The 17055-nt window shown below is 32.4% G+C and overlaps 1 protein-coding gene across 1 annotated transcript; it reads right to left on the bottom strand.

Moving 5' to 3' along the window:
* Positions 1–4710: 4710 nt before the first annotated feature.
* Positions 4711–11529, bottom strand: LOC132732007 (uncharacterized). The gene is made up of 7 exons (XM_060718342.1): positions 11370–11529; positions 9824–9965; positions 9358–9488; positions 7476–7558; positions 6605–6745; positions 5791–5913; positions 4711–5369 (listed from the first exon to the last, which is right to left on the bottom strand). Exons 1-7 carry the CDS (start codon positions 11396–11398, stop codon positions 5263–5265), a joined length of 756 nt encoding a protein of 251 aa, XP_060574325.1. The 5' UTR covers positions 11399–11529; the 3' UTR covers positions 4711–5262.
* Between the last annotated feature and the right edge of the window lie 5526 nt (positions 11530–17055).

The raw sequence follows: 17055 nt of genomic DNA, 5'->3' as shown, positions 1-17055 counted from the left end.
CATAATGTTTTTGCATAGAGCTCGACATGAGTTGGTGAGTGCTATAAATCTTAAATAAGCAACGTTCAAAATAGAACAAACACTTTATTTCAGTATGACCTGATACTACAGTATGTAGGTAAAAATAACAATTAATAATTAAATACTGTTTTGCTGGCTCTAGTCATTAGTTTACAAGAAAGCTTAATTTCCGCATATTTTTGCATTATAGGAACCATCTGGAAACTTCGCAATTTATTTATGTCATTTACTGAGGGATGTGAGTAGTCTCAGATCAATGGTTTATCGACAATAAGGGACGGTCAGAAAACTTGTAACCCTGTACAATGTCCTGGTCATGATTTGCAAGACTTTTGGATACATATGTACTGAATATGTACATCAACTTGGTATGAGATTTAATAATACTTATGACTAATTAAATTCTCTTTTTCTCTCTAGACATGGTAATTAGACATTGCGGTGAAAGTTATACCGGGCTAAACCATGGTTAAAGTATCCCGGGAAACAAGGTACCGGTTTTGTAATGGAAATAAAAGTTTTCATAAGTTGCAGTCATTGGTTTCGGTACTCTTTTCTGTAGGGAAAATCAAAAGGGGAAGCGATATGGCGTTGTCCGTATTAGGTTCCTTCATAATCTTGAACTTGGTAGATTCATTAGGTATCATCATGGTCCACCCATGGATTTTAATGTGGGGCTATTTATGACAATGGGAAAAGCAGTTTTAAGCGGAGTGTTAAAGGTTTCAGTCACAATTTATGTGGACTGTGGTAAAACTAATTACGAAAGTATTAAATCATACTCATTTAAAAGTATTATCTAAGGAGAAGAATTGTATAAGCCTTGGACTTCCGTTCTTATCCCTTTTTCGGCCAAAGGTCGTCTGATTTCACCTTGACTTCCGCTAAAAATAACAGTAAAGAAATGAATATAGGCAGAAATTTCATTGGTCATTTTAACACTAATACCCTGTTCGATTGATACTTTAGAAGAGCTTCCGTTATAGGTAGAGGTCTGTTCGGATTGCGCGATGGCAACAAGTGTTGGAACAGATATAAGTCAGAATAAATATAAAAACACAATTATTATAATGATATTTTCTAGATGTTTCTAGCAGCTTTTCAATAAATATATGAAATTAAATATAATTGATCGCCGATATTTTTGCGTTCGATTGGGTTTCTCTGCAAAACTTTTCTAGGCATTATATTCTCTTCTCGAAACGGGCATAAGACGATTGAAACGAACTTTCGACTAATTTACAGTTGCAAAATTCTCCTTGGAATTAGTGTACAGTATCTACGAAATGTTTGTTTTATTATATATTCCTATTCAAATCATATTACATTTTAATTAAAATAAAATAATGTTAGTAATATTGCTTAAATCTAAGATGACAATTAGTAAGGAAAAAATGTTGTTTGCGGTTAGCATGGTTAGTAGTAGCTTATCCTAGGAAAGTTAACAAGTTTGACTAGTATGTTAAATATAAAAATGTAAGATTTGTATTGTTGTAAATGTATATACAAATATGCATATATTCGGAAAAAAATATGTTTAAAACCATTTAATAGTAAAAAATAACATCTGCCAATTTATAAATTTGAAATCAATATTTATAAAGGTTTAATTTTTTCAATGCCTATCAAAATATCTACACACTAATGTTTGTTATAAATTTGACTATATCTTGGTAAGCAATTGTATTTGAATATGCAAGGCCTGAGTATCATTTTTCCCTCCCCCACAACAATCACTGCTGCTCAAAAATATAGATTTTACATAAAAAAGATCAGATTTGTCTCACATAAACATATTGTTTTTGCAATCTTGGAATTATATTAATAAGACTTTGTAATGTCTTCTTTATAGATTTGTCCATACCTGACTCAAGCTGGCGCGGGATGCAAAGATACTCTTAAGATTGCCTGGTATGATAAACATATTTTTTTGATATGTATGTTTTCTATGGAATATTGAAATTACATTCATACATCAATAAGTATATGTCAACACAGCGACTATCTTCTTTATTCGAGTATTCAACCATAATTTACAAACTTTCTTGAATCCTTAATAAAACCTACTTTTCGTGACCTTAACCATTATACGATGTCAATAATGGTGGTAATTTGCTTGACACTATTAAATTGGTTGGGGTTTGTATCATCACAAGTTAGGATACGAAATAATTCTTCATTCAACTTCTAAGGTAGTTAATATCTAAAATTTTCGTCAAGCTATTTATATCTTTTGCCAGTGAGTATAAATTCGCTCGATATGATAATGTGGTGCACACGGAATTTTATGTGTTTTTTTTTTTTTTTCGTTTTTATTTTTTCCGAGGTATTAATTGCGCATGAGATAATTAAGTGGGCATGAGCTACTGTGCCGTGACTATGAGTTACTAAGTCGGGCGAACGATTTAATTAAGTGGTGGACACGAGATACTATGTCGTGTGAAGGATTTACTAATTCGTGGCCACGAATTATTAAGTCGTGCGCACGAGATAATTTAGTGGTGCGCACGAGTTACTTAACCCTTTATTCGAATATCCAGTTTAATCAGAAGTAGTTCGGCAGCCCCCACGAGTTGCTAAATCATGCGCACGATACAATTAAGTGGTGCGCACGGGTGACTATATCCTGCGCACGAGTTACTAAGTCGTGGCGTCGAGTTACTCAGTCGTGGCGTCGAGTTACTAAGTCGTGGCGTCGAGTTACTAAGTCGTGGGAACAATAATAAGCCAATCAGATTAATATACCGGTATATTTATGAATTTTCTGAAGTAACTAGAAATGTGCCATAGGACAATGATGCTCCTATTTGGCCTGTCTGTCACAGTGCCATATATACAAGTGATTAATTGGACAATGATTTTATATTTAGCGTCATTTTGACCCTGATGTTTGACCCAATGACCTTAAAATCAGTAAGTGTCATCTACTAATCAGGTGAAATCCATACTACGTTATATAAACCATGGCTTATTCCTTCTCAAGTTATTTCTCAGACAAGGATTCTACATAAAGAGTCATGGTTACCTTTACCTTCTGACCTTAAACGTCAATATATTAGGTCATCCACTGTCCAAGGGCCATTTCCCTACTTAATAAAATAAACCAGGGTTTCAATGAGAATTGGGTACCGCTCAAGCCGGTGCTAGGGGCCGAGAAGGGTGTTGCACTACTTCATTCTCCCTTCATTTAATTTTATTGCGATAAATGCTTCCGAGGGATCACTTAGTTTCCAAATTTTTATTCAATTTCAGTTTCGTTTCTTCTCAAGTATTCATATAGACAGGTTAATAGGCTGTTAGTACGTACATACTGATCAACTCTATTACAGGGTTAGTCTTAATTAATGTCTGAGTTATGGGCCTTGGACAGGAACTTCCAAATGTGATCCTAAAGACATGTATCAAATTTAAAGTGAATACCTTCAGTACTTTAAAGGATTGATGTTGCATGTAAAACTTTAACTGGAAATTTTCTAAGTTTAAAAAAAATCCTAGTGTAATCTGATTGGTTAATTTTCTCTTGCTCACGACTTTATTATCTCGTTCGCACCACATAGAAACTCAGGCCAACGACTTGACTTAATTATTTCGTGCGCACGACTTAGTAATTCGTGCGCACGACATAGTATCTCCTGTACACCACTAAATTATCTACTGCGCACTTCTTAATTATTTCGTGCGCACAACTAAGTAAAAAGATGCAACGACATAATATCTCGTGCGCACCACGCTAACGACTTGAACGTTTCATTGTTACTTTTGCACAAAGGGATGTATCTTGGACAAAAATATTGTATTTATATTTTTGGAGTTATTTCGCTTCTTGCGAACAAAAAAGAGAAAAATATAAAACGAGGCATTTTCGTGCTGAATCAAATTTATTAAAAAATATATGTATCCTTTTCACATATGCCGTTTTAAATTGTTCTGAATAATGGAGTTACAAGTGCATTAAATTAAAAATTTAAATTTGTCTTGTAATACGGGCATGTTTAGTAATTAGTCAAAAGCCGGAATAATTTGTTCAGAAACGGTCGTCCATTTCGAAAGTGTGAACGTTGCTCATATAATTATTAACCTTAATTAAAAAAAAATAATCCCTCAGACAAAAGTAATATAATTTATTGTTGAACCATATAATTTTGATAAGGAGAAATCAGCTTACTACTAGAAATAGGTAATTGACATATTTATTTATAATTCCGATTGTTTTATGTTTCTTAATTTAATATATACTTGCGCAAAAAAGATGTCTCATCTACTTTATTGCAAAATATAATTGATTTAATGATCCAGTACCATCTCAGGCCGCCTTAAATAATCATAGAAACGCCACAGAGGTGCAGCTCAAAGACCAATGTTGAAATTTTATAAATACACACAAATGTCTGATACAAAAATGGACCTTGTAGCTTGGTGTAAAAGCCGATAAATGTCATGCTAAAATATCACTTTATTTGTTTATTGGATTATTGTGTAATCAAGTTACAACGGTTTTTAGTTGCATCGAAACGGCACATTCACAAACTTTTGTCAACAATTTGCAGCTCAAAGACCAGTATTAATTTTTTATCTAAAAGTTATTCATATAATGATACAAAGTTAACTTAATCCAAACCGATGGATTCATTTGCTTTGTTACCTAGGAATAATCAGCTACGATAAACGAAAACAACAACATTTTTTCGTACATTTTATTTGTCGTTTTTTTTTTAAATATCTAATTTTATCATACACAACTTTATTCAAATGATATAAAGAAATGGATATATTTTATGTCTTTAACTTAAGATAAGTTTGATTTTTCCACTATCAAACAACAATTGTATAAGACGTATAGATTTGAGTTGTAAGCACACCAAACTAGCGGTAAGGGACATCCGCATTTTTAAACAGATGACTCTTTATTGCATAAGAACATTATCATTCACCTTATGAGTTATTAGGCATCGACCTTATTGGCGCACACAGCGGTAAATACTTTGGAAACATTTATGTTTGTTTTGACTTCACTGCTTATGGCGTTCTGATACCATTTACGCAGTATGTGCATCACTATGTTTGCTTAGATATGCCTGTGGTGATCTTAATGTGTTTGATTGTTATAATTCTTGTTTCAATATAAAAAGGATATATTACGCATTGTTTTTATATGAACTTTTAATTAATATAACTGGATTTATGGCTTTATACCGGGTGTTTCTGGACCATCCCTTGTATAAGTAAAATACTTATATATATTTAGAATAGAAGCGTGTATAATGACATGATAACAAAGAAAGCAACGATGTTCTGTCTGCCATTGCTCGCACCGCTAGTTTTGATCACTTTGCCATCAAATCCACATTCTGAAAGAAACCCGTAGCCAAGTTTACATATATATGTTTTTAAATATTTCAGAAAATAACCTAAATATTGTTCTTTGAAATAAACTTACATATTAAATAATCCAACAAGCTTATGGCTAAGTTAGGTAATCAAATCGTTCCTGAAATAATGCACGGAGAGGCGATAGGTCACCAAAGGCTTTTCATTATCTAAACTTTACGATTTTTTGTTAAACACATATCAACATTAAGGACCTGATTTTTTTACTTTAAGTGATATTAGAATTCATCGAAAAACTTCTTGCATTATCGTGTTTAAAACTGTTCCAAATAGTGTAAAAGTTTACGAACAAATACGTCAAGACGCAACACTTAAATAAAAGGAATATGTTATCATAAGTGATTCAGTTTATGTATTTAATAAAACTTTTAGATTCCATACCTGGTCCTTTCCACGAAAATTTCACTTTGTCATCGGACATATCCATGTTAAAATGAGTTTTCAGGTCTGTAGCTATAAGATGCCAAGGAAGACCCTGAAGATCAAGTTCACTATCGCTCGAATCTGCCAATATATGTGCAACATGCATATATAAATTTCATGATTTAATCATCCTGAAAGCAATAGCATAGGACAAGGCTTACAGTTTCAAGCAAGACCGAACGCCGAGTACTTCTTTGTCGAGGCACGTACAAACTTTTTGAACAAATATCAACAAGGAAAGGCGGCATTCTTTGAACACAGCCCGAAACCAATTCAGCTACAAAACACCATCTACACGGAAGCCAGGACGGCACCAGATAATAAATGAAAAGGGACAATACAAGGTGTTGTTATTGAAAATTAAGGAAACTGAAAAATAACAGTAAAAAATGTATTTAAGTGAAAGACCGACAGGTACAATAGTAAGGGGAATAGAAACAAAGGATTGGGTTAGGTAAATTGAAATTTGTAGGGAAATGGTTAGTAACTAGGATACAGCAAATTAAATTTTAATTGACAAAACACAATTTTTTTCAAGAAGCAGCAAAAACTTCAAAAATACCTTGTTGAATTACAAGTGAAAGACTAAATATGAAACCTCGCTTGTAGCTATATAAAGAAAACAAATCTGCTACTGGGGGTACACAATAACTACATATAGGTATGTCTATATGCCGAATAACTTGCTTTGGGCTTACTTGCTATTTTCAATTACAGACGAGTCACTTTTTAACAGTATCTATCCGTTTTCAATTTCAATTTGTATACTTACCAGGGAATTTATTTTTGCTGACGAGAAGGTCAATATATTCTGCAGTGCAATCGTTGCCTTCATCGGACGTATAACATGTGTAGAACCAAACATACGTTTTCAAATCTTGACTGTAAAACTTCGAATACAATTTGGTATTTTCTTAAACGGTAAGTGAAACAATTTATATTATCAATAAATTTAAAATATGCATATAATTGTATGTATGTGATGATCAAAATTTTGTATACAAGTAAAGGTGGATTTAGGCCGGGAAATGTATATCATACATGTTTTGGTAACTTCCCTTCTTTATAGCTTTTATACGTACTTCCAGATGAGCAAGAATATTTAAATAAAATCAGAGTATTTCCAAAAATAATAAAAAATCAAACAAAAAAGACATACTTAGGAAAATTAAAAGAAACGATTGTTTTGTGGGATTATAACTGACTTTAATTATGATTGACTTTACAAAATGTATCATAATACCTCTAATTTCGTGATTTGCATATTTTGACCTTTCTTTTCTTTCTATATTTTATTTTTGCAATGAGCAAATTAGTTTTGTTTTTGTTCAGTGCACAATTTTTCACTCTTGAATATATTTTCAAAATTTCATTTATTTTTGAAATAAAAGTGAATATGGGGTCATGCTGTTTTTATTTCTATAATTGATGTTCAGTCAATTAAAACCATTTCCCCTTACTTTAAAACTACGTCATCGTGGACGAGTTTAAGCTTACAAATTGACTGGACGCTTGTTTACAAGGAAATGAAGAAACACATTGACATAAAATAGCAAAATTTGTTATATAAATGATATGTTTTAATAATATCTAAGTGTGCTAAAAATCTTTATGTTTGTTTCAGTTTTACACAAGTATTTTACCGTATTCTTCGACTCGACTGCAGTCAGACACCTTGCGTTTGACAATTTGATCGAAGCTTTCACATTTTTCAATGTCAATGTTGCTGAAATTTGAAACAAAAAGTAAACTTATATGTATGCGTCGCAGTTGTTCAAATTCTGGAAAAGTAAATTAATAACACGTGTTTATGAATCTAAAGGGGTATGAAATACAAGTTTAAATGTTAAAATGTTATATTATTCCACTACAGATTAAGCTTGTGGCATTCCAAATTTACTTGACAAAAGATCAAACCCGAAATCCCCCGCGTAATTTGGACTGGAATTCCACTGTTTTTAGTGAAACCTAATTTCCCAACTAGACTTTAACATGTTTAAATTGGTCTTTTGACAGCTTATCTGTGGCATGCTTATGCAGGCTTCATAACCCCTGATAAATAACAAGTTATATTAATGTGTCGCAGTTGTTCAAAAATGTAAATAAATAACCTGTGTTTATTAATCTTAAGGGATATGAAAAATGAATGTATAAATGTTTTAATATTCCGCTAAGTATTAAGCTTGTGGTATCCAAAATTACTTGACAAAAGATCAATCCCGAAATCCCGAAACTCCAGGGTAATTTAGACTTGGTTTCCATGGTTTTGAGTTAAACCTAATTTCCGAACTATACTTTAAATTGGTCTTTTGATTTGACAGCTTATCTGTGATATGCAGGGTTCATAACCCCTGATACCCTTTCGAAATTCCATTTTGTTTGGTTCCGCCCATTTTTTTCTCGTTTAGGGCACAGACATTTTCTTACTTGGGGACCATACGCCACTTCTTACAAACAAATCAAAGGTTCGATGACCATCGCCGTATGAACCCATCTGCGAATGTTTCTAAATTCAAAACTTTACCATTACATGTTTAAATATTGAATTCTGCTTTAGCTGGTGATAGGGGCGTTGACAGTAGATTGCACATTCCATTACGGTCCATGAACAAGCCTAATCAAACCGAGCATGCAACTTTTCAATTTTGTCCTTTTTGCGTGCTTTTTGGATTTTTGTCTATACGAGGGATCACGTTTTTTTCAAATCTTATCACGTGACAACACTCATGATTCGGTCGAGACTCTCTCTCTCTCTCTCTTGACCCGTTCGTTTATATACCCGAGGCGGGACAGCATGCAGTGACCAAGGACCTTGTTCGCAAAGATTTATGGATCAGGATCAAAGTCAGGGTCAAATTTTAAAACTCATGTTTTTCCCTTGTTTATTCTCATGTATGTAATATTTACTTGTCAATGATAAAACTGGACTTAAAAGAATAACATGACTATGAAATTAAGTATTAATTTATTGTTCAATTTGCAAGAAATAGGTATTTTACAGTTTATTCAATTATTGATTCCAACATCCATCCGTTAAAGTTATTTTGATGCGATTAATTTTGTTTTTGTTTTATTATTCGGCGATGTTATTCCCAAATAGGCTTTATCTTTGCAAATCAGAGTTTTTATAACACTATTGGAATAAAATAATTAAGTCAAATGATCATGATCTTAATATTTTCTAAGTATCCAAGTTTATTTGTCGACCAATGAAAACACAGTATTTCTTAAAAATTATGTGCGTTTATTTTCAAGAACATAGTCGATACTATACCGAAATCCGTTCATATTCGACTTCATAGACCCGCACGGTGACGTAATGAAGCGGGAAAGAATGATATTGAATATAGCTTCACGTTTAGTATGTTAGTGTTCATCCGAAGCTGTTATACGGAAATAAGAAATATTCTCCTGTCCCTATCGCTCCCGTAGAAGTTTCTAGTTTCTATAGAACAGCACGGATGAACACTAACATATACTTAATGGACACGAGCCCAATACATTGTACCAAACAAAAAAACTTACTAGCACATTAAGTCCTTCCGTATGTTTTGGTCGGAGTCGGGAGCATTCCACCTAAAGTTACATTTACCATACGTCTGTTTGGTCGAAAATTGCGAGTAGTAAATCATTATCCAATGTTTTGACTGCACTTCCTGTGTAATGAAATCATTATACAATGTTTTTTTTGCATTACATTTTGCAGATATTGTAATTTCCAGCATTGTATTGTTTTACTGTGAGATATTGACTTTTTTCTTGGTAATTTTAGTGGATTTTAAATGACTTTTGTATTTAGTACATAATTTTTTTTAACAATTTTTTACTTTCAAATCAATTTCCAAACGTTCATAAAAATAAGCATGAATCTTGAAGCATGCTACTTTTCGCCATCGACACATACAAGAACAAACCGTAAATTTCATTATTAAACAGAAACAACTATAAAGACACTCAGAGCTTTAAAAATAATAAGACAAGTAAGTGTTACCTGGATCATGTCTTGTACAGACACAATACCGCGGTCTTGGTTTGGAAAAAGAGAACATGATGGCATCTCATTGCATGTTTCCGTAACTGCTGACGTCACGAATGATGCACATAAAACCAGCACAATACCAAGGCTTAACATTCTGTATGTTAGACAAAGAAGACTTACAACATTTGTTATGTAACAATTTAATTTAAATTTGCAAATTTCAGATAAAGATGCGACAAACAATTCAGCCTCGACGATTCTTCATCGAATAAACAATCCACAATACACACATTTGAACACGTGAAGGAGCACAGATCGTACCACATTGGAACGGTCAGTGGAAGTTAAATCACTGGGGAGTTGAAATCGGTTTAAGCGCACCAAATCTCATTCTTAGCCCCAATATGTTCCTATATGACAATACAGTATAAATAAAGTAAATCCCCACCAAATGAAATACTAACAAGGGTCATGTTCACATTAAACGAAATAGATAAAACACATAAATGATCGTGTAAACATGTACAAAAAGGTACTGTCTAATGACCATTACCAAAGTACTGAATGCCTTAAAGTAAAACAGAGCAAGGAAAATCACCTACAAGGGCCTGACGAAGCAAGAATAACTATACTCGGCGTTTTTTTTTCTTCTGAACTTTGCCTCCTGTCATTTTTTGTTACAAACTGTAAGTTAAGTATCAGTTTGTGTTAAACCAGTGATATTAAATATGTCCAAAGCGGCAACGTCGTAGAATTTAAAATAATGTTGGCTCTTAACTGACACTCACCTACTTAGAAAAAAGAAGAATTACAGCTATAATGTATGTAGATTATGCTTACATTTCCCTCAAAGCTATTTCAACTTTAAAATTACGATGTTCAAAGACTACAATATGGAGCAATATGGAGATGGGATACATACATCCCTTAAACACTGATTTCAGTTATGAGGGTAATGTCACAGAGTCATAATCTCATGAGATCTAGACCCTACTGAGAACCTGAATGAAAAAATGTACATGAGTAGTATATTAATTTAACACTCATTTATCAGTTTTTTTCCGTTTTTGAACGATTTTGTTTTTCGTTTCTATTAATATAACTGTCAAGACATATGTAAAACCAAATTGTAGTTCAACAATAATACAAACAAAGGAAAGGCGTTTTTTCTTGTTTGCTCAGTCTGCAAAAAATAAAAATTAAAAAAAAATGTTACAGCAAGAACAACAAACAAACACTCTTTGGCACCAGATAATGTATGTACAAGTAATAATCTTTTTTCTTTTACTGTTTACTAAACATTTGCAACATACATTTTATCATTTGTGTTGCTATCGTTACTATGAATTATTATTGTGACCATTGTTATAATTAATCTCATCATCACCATTATACCATAATCATCATCAGCAGCAGCATTAATTTTATGATAATTATCATTACCATTATCACCACCATCCCAATCATCATCATTATCTTGACCCTGTGTATCAATATATAGAAGTTACATATTTATAAAATAAATAACATCATATTTGAATAGCTTAATTGAACTTACCTGGTGATTTTGGTTGCAAATGTGATCATCTGCTTGTCCTTTTAAAATAAAATTTAATTTCCCTTGCACAACTTTAGATAAACTGAATTTATTTATAAACTGAAACGACACAAAAAATTCCTATGTTAATTAAACTTTTGGAAAGTTATCTGGGATAAATCTAAATAATTTGTTGAAAGTAGAAACTGTCATATAGTTTTCATTTAAATCAGTCATTTGCAACGATATCAATTCACTGAATTTACATATGTTTTCACTATTTGCAAAAATGTTGCTGATAGTTAACACATTTGTCTGAATATAAGCAGCTTTATTCATGGCGAGACGCACGTAGTATTTCAGTACGTTTTTTGATTCAAGTCCTATATATATCTCTTACACATTTATTGCATTATATTTTGAAAATGTTGGATCAAATTCAAAAAATGAAACAGACGACATTTTAGAGGACGGGAAATTTCCTAGCGTAGAAAAATATTAACGTGGATTGGTGTGTAATGGGTACATTTCCACAATTATTTCAAATATCGATAAAAATAATATAAATGTAAAGTTATCATATTCTTATAAAATAGTTCTGTAACAAAAAAAAAGATAAGTTTTAAAATTGATGTCACACTAACATTTGTATGATGAATTATAATATCTTGTTCTAGAACAGTTTTTTTATAAACGCTGAATATACCAACAACAACCTTCTATAATTCTTCAATCTTTTTTTATTTTATTCTATTTTTTCCCTTTAAAGATATATGCAGCTTATAGTCGAGAGATTTATTTTAAGAAAATCATAAAAAACTGCTTATTTTGATCTGCGTACTAGTCAAGGGACCACAATTTCCCTGGGATCTCAATTAACTTGTTTCATGTTATTTATATGTACAGGATGCGAGAATAATTTGTGTAGAGATTGACACAGTAATTTATGTAGACGTTACCGAGTTTACTAGTCTAGAGCTATAAAGTGAGTTTAATACAGTTACATGTGTTGAAACACATGTTGTATTATAGGTGCGCCACTATGAAGCGGATGGTCTGACGAGCTTTCGGCGATCTTTATTGTCTGGAACATGGAGGGATTTTGATGAAACTTAATACAAATTTTCACCACTATGTGAAACCGTGTTTATAAGTTAAAGTCAAGATCACAGAGAGGTCATTGAATATGCTTGTCCGGGGCAAAAATTCTCCATGCATAGAGGGATTTTAATATGATACAAATGTTCACCATTATCAGATAGAGTGTTGCGCGCAAAATCCATGTCCTAGTGGCGTAACTAAAGGTCATGAAGGGTAAAAGTTCACATACAAATATGAAAATGTGTAAAAGGGCCATTTAGCAATCTTTTTTCGAGGAATTGTGACACAAATGTTTATTATCATTGCAACACCTGTGACAGTTGTAATTTATGTCAATCTATGCAAGGTCAAGGTCACTGAAAATGATGAAATTTCCAGATTTTCTCTAGAGCATATCTCCTACACGCATGGATGGATTTCTATGAAACTTCAAAAACATATTTGACCTTGAAAGAAGTTGTGTCCTGCGCATAACCAGGTATTTAGGTCAAATGTCAAGGTCACACATAGAGGTCATGGAAGAACGCTTGTCTTGAGCAAATATACTACATGCAAAGAGTAATTTTACAAATGTTCACCATTTTGAGACAGAGCGTCAGGCGCAAAATTCAGGTCCCTGTGGCTTAAGTCAAAGTCATACATAGGGGTTAAAATTCTGATAAAATAAAGAAGATGATTATATGGACCATTTAGTCATCACTTAATGAGGGATTGCTAAACAAATCGTCATTATCATGACTACCGCCATGGCACTTATATTTTAAGTCAATTAACGCAAGGTCAATGTCACTAAAGATAATGAAATATCTGGATTTCGTCTGCAGCATTTCTCCTACATACATGGAAGAGTTTTTATGATACTTAATAGAAATGTTCACCACTATTATATGTATTGCTTCAAACATGATCCAGTTCAAATGTCAAGGTCATACATAATTGCTTTGCACGAATATAATGCCCACATGTCCATCAACAGATTTTAAGAAAGGGGTATTTTGCGACAACGTTGCCCTTGTTTTTATAAGTATATATGCAGCCAAATCTGTTTACAGCAGCCACGGAAAGGAAGGAGTAGAAGCGGTTGATGTACAATACCGTTGAAGTGTTGTTAATAAAACGTTTGATCCATTGTCCTTAGTATGTAAATCCTATACATGTATATACATATAAAATATGTTACAAACTTGTGTATTAATTTCAAAATTTATTTCATTTTATTCATTTTCATAAATTAATTCATAGTCAATTTTCCATTTTCATTAACAATCATTATATTCACCTTCACAAATCATAATTGTGCAGTGTAAAACATACATCATTTTAATTGGTTTCTGAAATAAATCTGCCACTGCTAAATGTTCATCGAAAAATCATACATCATAATAGAAACATACAATATACACTCAACACTGTATAAAATTTGGGTTTCTGAAACATGATGTTTCCCTGTAAAGAAATTATGTAAGCAACACTATATAGAGAAATGTCATCAAAATAAATACAAAAAAAACGTCTTTACTGACATACTTGAAAGAAATCAGTGATAGTTGCCTGTATACATGTAGTAGTAGTAGCCATTTTCATATTTACCGAAAAATCATCACAATCCATCACATATTTAAACATAGGCTCATTTCTAATCTGGAAAACCATTTGCTTCGACCTATTTAAACAGTCATTTGCTTCATTCTTTGAAATATGTTTAGGCACAAAATAATTCTCATTAGATAATTATCATAATGATGATCGCCAGCATTTCCAACACATTGTTCACATTCAAGAGAATCTTTTGCATTTTTGTCCAAATCATCAGTATCACAAGTTTTGAAATTGTTGTAAATGCTTAGATGATCCTTCACCTCACAGTCAAAGAGTTCCTTTCTTAGTTTCACAACATAAAGATGATGGAAATCATCCTCATTTACACAACTTTCATTTCAGGTAAGAGTCTCATTAGACTCATCAATTCTGTCACAAAGCCCTACACTATTAAAACACTTCTCTATTATTGATGGCTCTCTATCATACCATGCTCTATGAATCCAATTAATGGCCTATAAGACATTAATCTCCTAAAGAATTTAAAGTCTTGTTTTTCTCCATTTCAACAAAGACATGATGAAGTTGACGTTTGTGGTACATAAGCTTTACTGCCATGATGATCCCCTGGTCCACTGGCTGACCGTCAAGGGCGGGGTAGAACTGTAGCTTTACATTTGAAAGTTGTATGTTAGGATGTGGTCGAGCGTTGTTTCGCCTTTCTTATCATTCTGTCAACATTTTCAACAAGTCGTCCATTATTTTTTGTGGTCATCCATGATTTCTTGTAAGCATAGTAGCAAAGTAGAAGTTTGCCAGGTGTTAGTGATTTGAATCATTTAGTATGAATAGATTTGCCGATAACCACAGGAGGAAGTCTTCACTTAAAAGAAGTTAAATAATCAAAGTTGTTATTAAAGTAAAAAAAACTTTTTAGATGAGAATGCAGATCTTCTTCCTAAACTAGTAACACTGGGAAGTCCGCATATGACCTTTACAATGTCGTTGCGACCAAAAAAAAAACCACCGAAAAATAAAGAATGCAAATATATGTAAATAAAAATGGGCGTCGACACAAAGACATGATGCATTTAAGGAAATATAACGATATTTCAATAGGAGAAAACACGAGATCTTCCTCTGTAGAATTATCGTGTCGGCGGTTAAAAATCTTCGTATTGGCGCCCTATATTTGTCATGTCATCGCCTGAAGAAACAAACGACAAAGACACATTGATCGATCAGTTTGTCAAGTCTTCGTGTCCTCGTGTCCCCGAAAGTCGAAGACACGATATTGAACAATTATAATGTGTGGTCGTGACTTCGCCTTCCGGTAGACAACCGCAAAACATATGCCGACTTAAGGTTAAATGCTCATTATGCCTCAGAAATGCTTTCCTTTATTCTTGTCAAAAGCTTTTTAGTTTTGGTATAATGTTAAAGTTTCCAAAAATTTACATATTGAGCATTACCTAAACTATTTCGTTCACCTGCTGCATTTGGCAGTTTGCACAGGTATAGCGATTTAGTATTTTGTAAGGAAGTCAAAATATACTACTTTGTTTACATTTTGCCACTTTTATGACACATTATTTTATATTTATCGCTACTTACTTCAGATTACAAGCATTCAACTTGCTCTTAAATAATTATTTAAATGTTACAAAATTTATGCTTGCCATTTCTTAGAAAATAAAAATTTATTCAATTCTGAGGCATAATGTGCCTATAGCATAGTGGGAATATAGCCTATTTAACGAAATGAATATTTTGCCTTCTAGATGAATATTCATATTAAAAACAAGTTTAATATTTAAACGCCGGCAGTAGAATTTTTGTTAAAGTCAGTAATTGAAGTTACACAATTTGTGAAATATGTATACAGTATAAAAAGTAATGAAGGTCCATATCTTATGCTGGAAAAAAGGAATTCTAACTTCCTTTGGTACTGTACTTTCTTCAAACTGCAATATTAATATTAAAGTCTATTTAAACGCTATATTTGATATTCAATAAGTCACTTTCGTCAGGTTCACAATGAGCGAAAGGAAGATAGATGTCTCAGCTAATGTATAAACATTATGCAAATAAATGAAGATTAAATCATCTTAATGATTTAAAAAATCAACCAAAACAAATTTAGTTTTCATAATATACGTCTACAAACTGCAAATTCAATTTAAACGCTACATTTAATATTTTTACTTTCATTTCCTCTCGCTCACAGTCGTCCGAATAAATCACTTTCGTATTGTTCTCTGTGAGGGAAAGGAAGATCTCTGAACTTGTATACAGTATAGAAATTATGCAAATATTTTGATATTAAATCATCATAATCATTATTTTGGAAAACAAAGTATCAACAATTCATGAAAAAAAAAATTATAAATTGCAATTAAAATAACTATATTAAGTATTTTATAAGTCACTTTCGTATGTTTCAGTGTGGGCGAAAGGAAGATCGCTGAAGTTGAATATAAAACTAATGCAATTAAGTTGGCTATAAATCATCATAATGATTTTTTTTTACAAAAATATAGTTTTTTATATTATTCGTCGGCAAACTGCAATTTTATTTTAAAATTCTATTAAAACGCTATAATTCATATTTTTAAAGTCACTTTCACTCACTTTCGTCAAAAAGTCTCTTTCGTTTTTCAGGCAAACCCCGATGCATGTGTAAACCGTGCGATGTAAATAACGCATTTTTATGGATGTTGTTTTTCTTTAGCGAGAACTTTAGTCACGTGTCTAAATAAAAGCAATCCTTTTTCTTTTTAAATTTTTTCATCACGTTTATTTTTTTTTTTTCAAATAATTATTATAACTTATTATGCCCCCACTTCAAAGAAGAGGGGGTATATTGCTTTGCATTTGTCGGTCCGTCGGTCCGTAGACCAAATGGTTTCCGAGTGATAACTAAAGAACCCTTAGACCTAGGAACTTCAAACTTGGTATGGTGATTGGCCATGACCAGTAGATAACCCCTATTGATATTTGGGTTAAGGGGTCAAAGGTCAAGGTCACATTGACCTTGAAATTAAAAACGGTTTCCGATCAATAACTA

This window comes from Ruditapes philippinarum, unplaced genomic scaffold, assembly GCF_026571515.1.
Source record: "Ruditapes philippinarum isolate M1 unplaced genomic scaffold, ASM2657151v2 ctg2340_1_1_1_1, whole genome shotgun sequence".
Lineage (NCBI taxonomy): Eukaryota > Metazoa > Mollusca > Bivalvia > Venerida > Veneridae > Ruditapes > Ruditapes philippinarum.
This window is presented reverse-complemented; position numbering and strand designations above follow the sequence as displayed.

Excerpts from the sequence above, each read along its gene's own strand:
- LOC132732007 (XM_060718342.1), bottom strand. The coding sequence starts at position 11,398 with ATGATCACATTTGCAACCAAAATCACCAG. Across the intron at positions 9,489-9,823 it reads CTGTACAAGACATGATCCAG|GAAGTGCAGTCAAAACATTG; the intron begins GTAACACTTACT and ends TTCATTACACAG. Across the intron at positions 6,746-7,475 it reads CAGTCGAGTCGAAGAATACG|AAAATACCAAATTGTATTCG; the intron begins GTAAAATACTTG and ends TTACCGTTTAAG.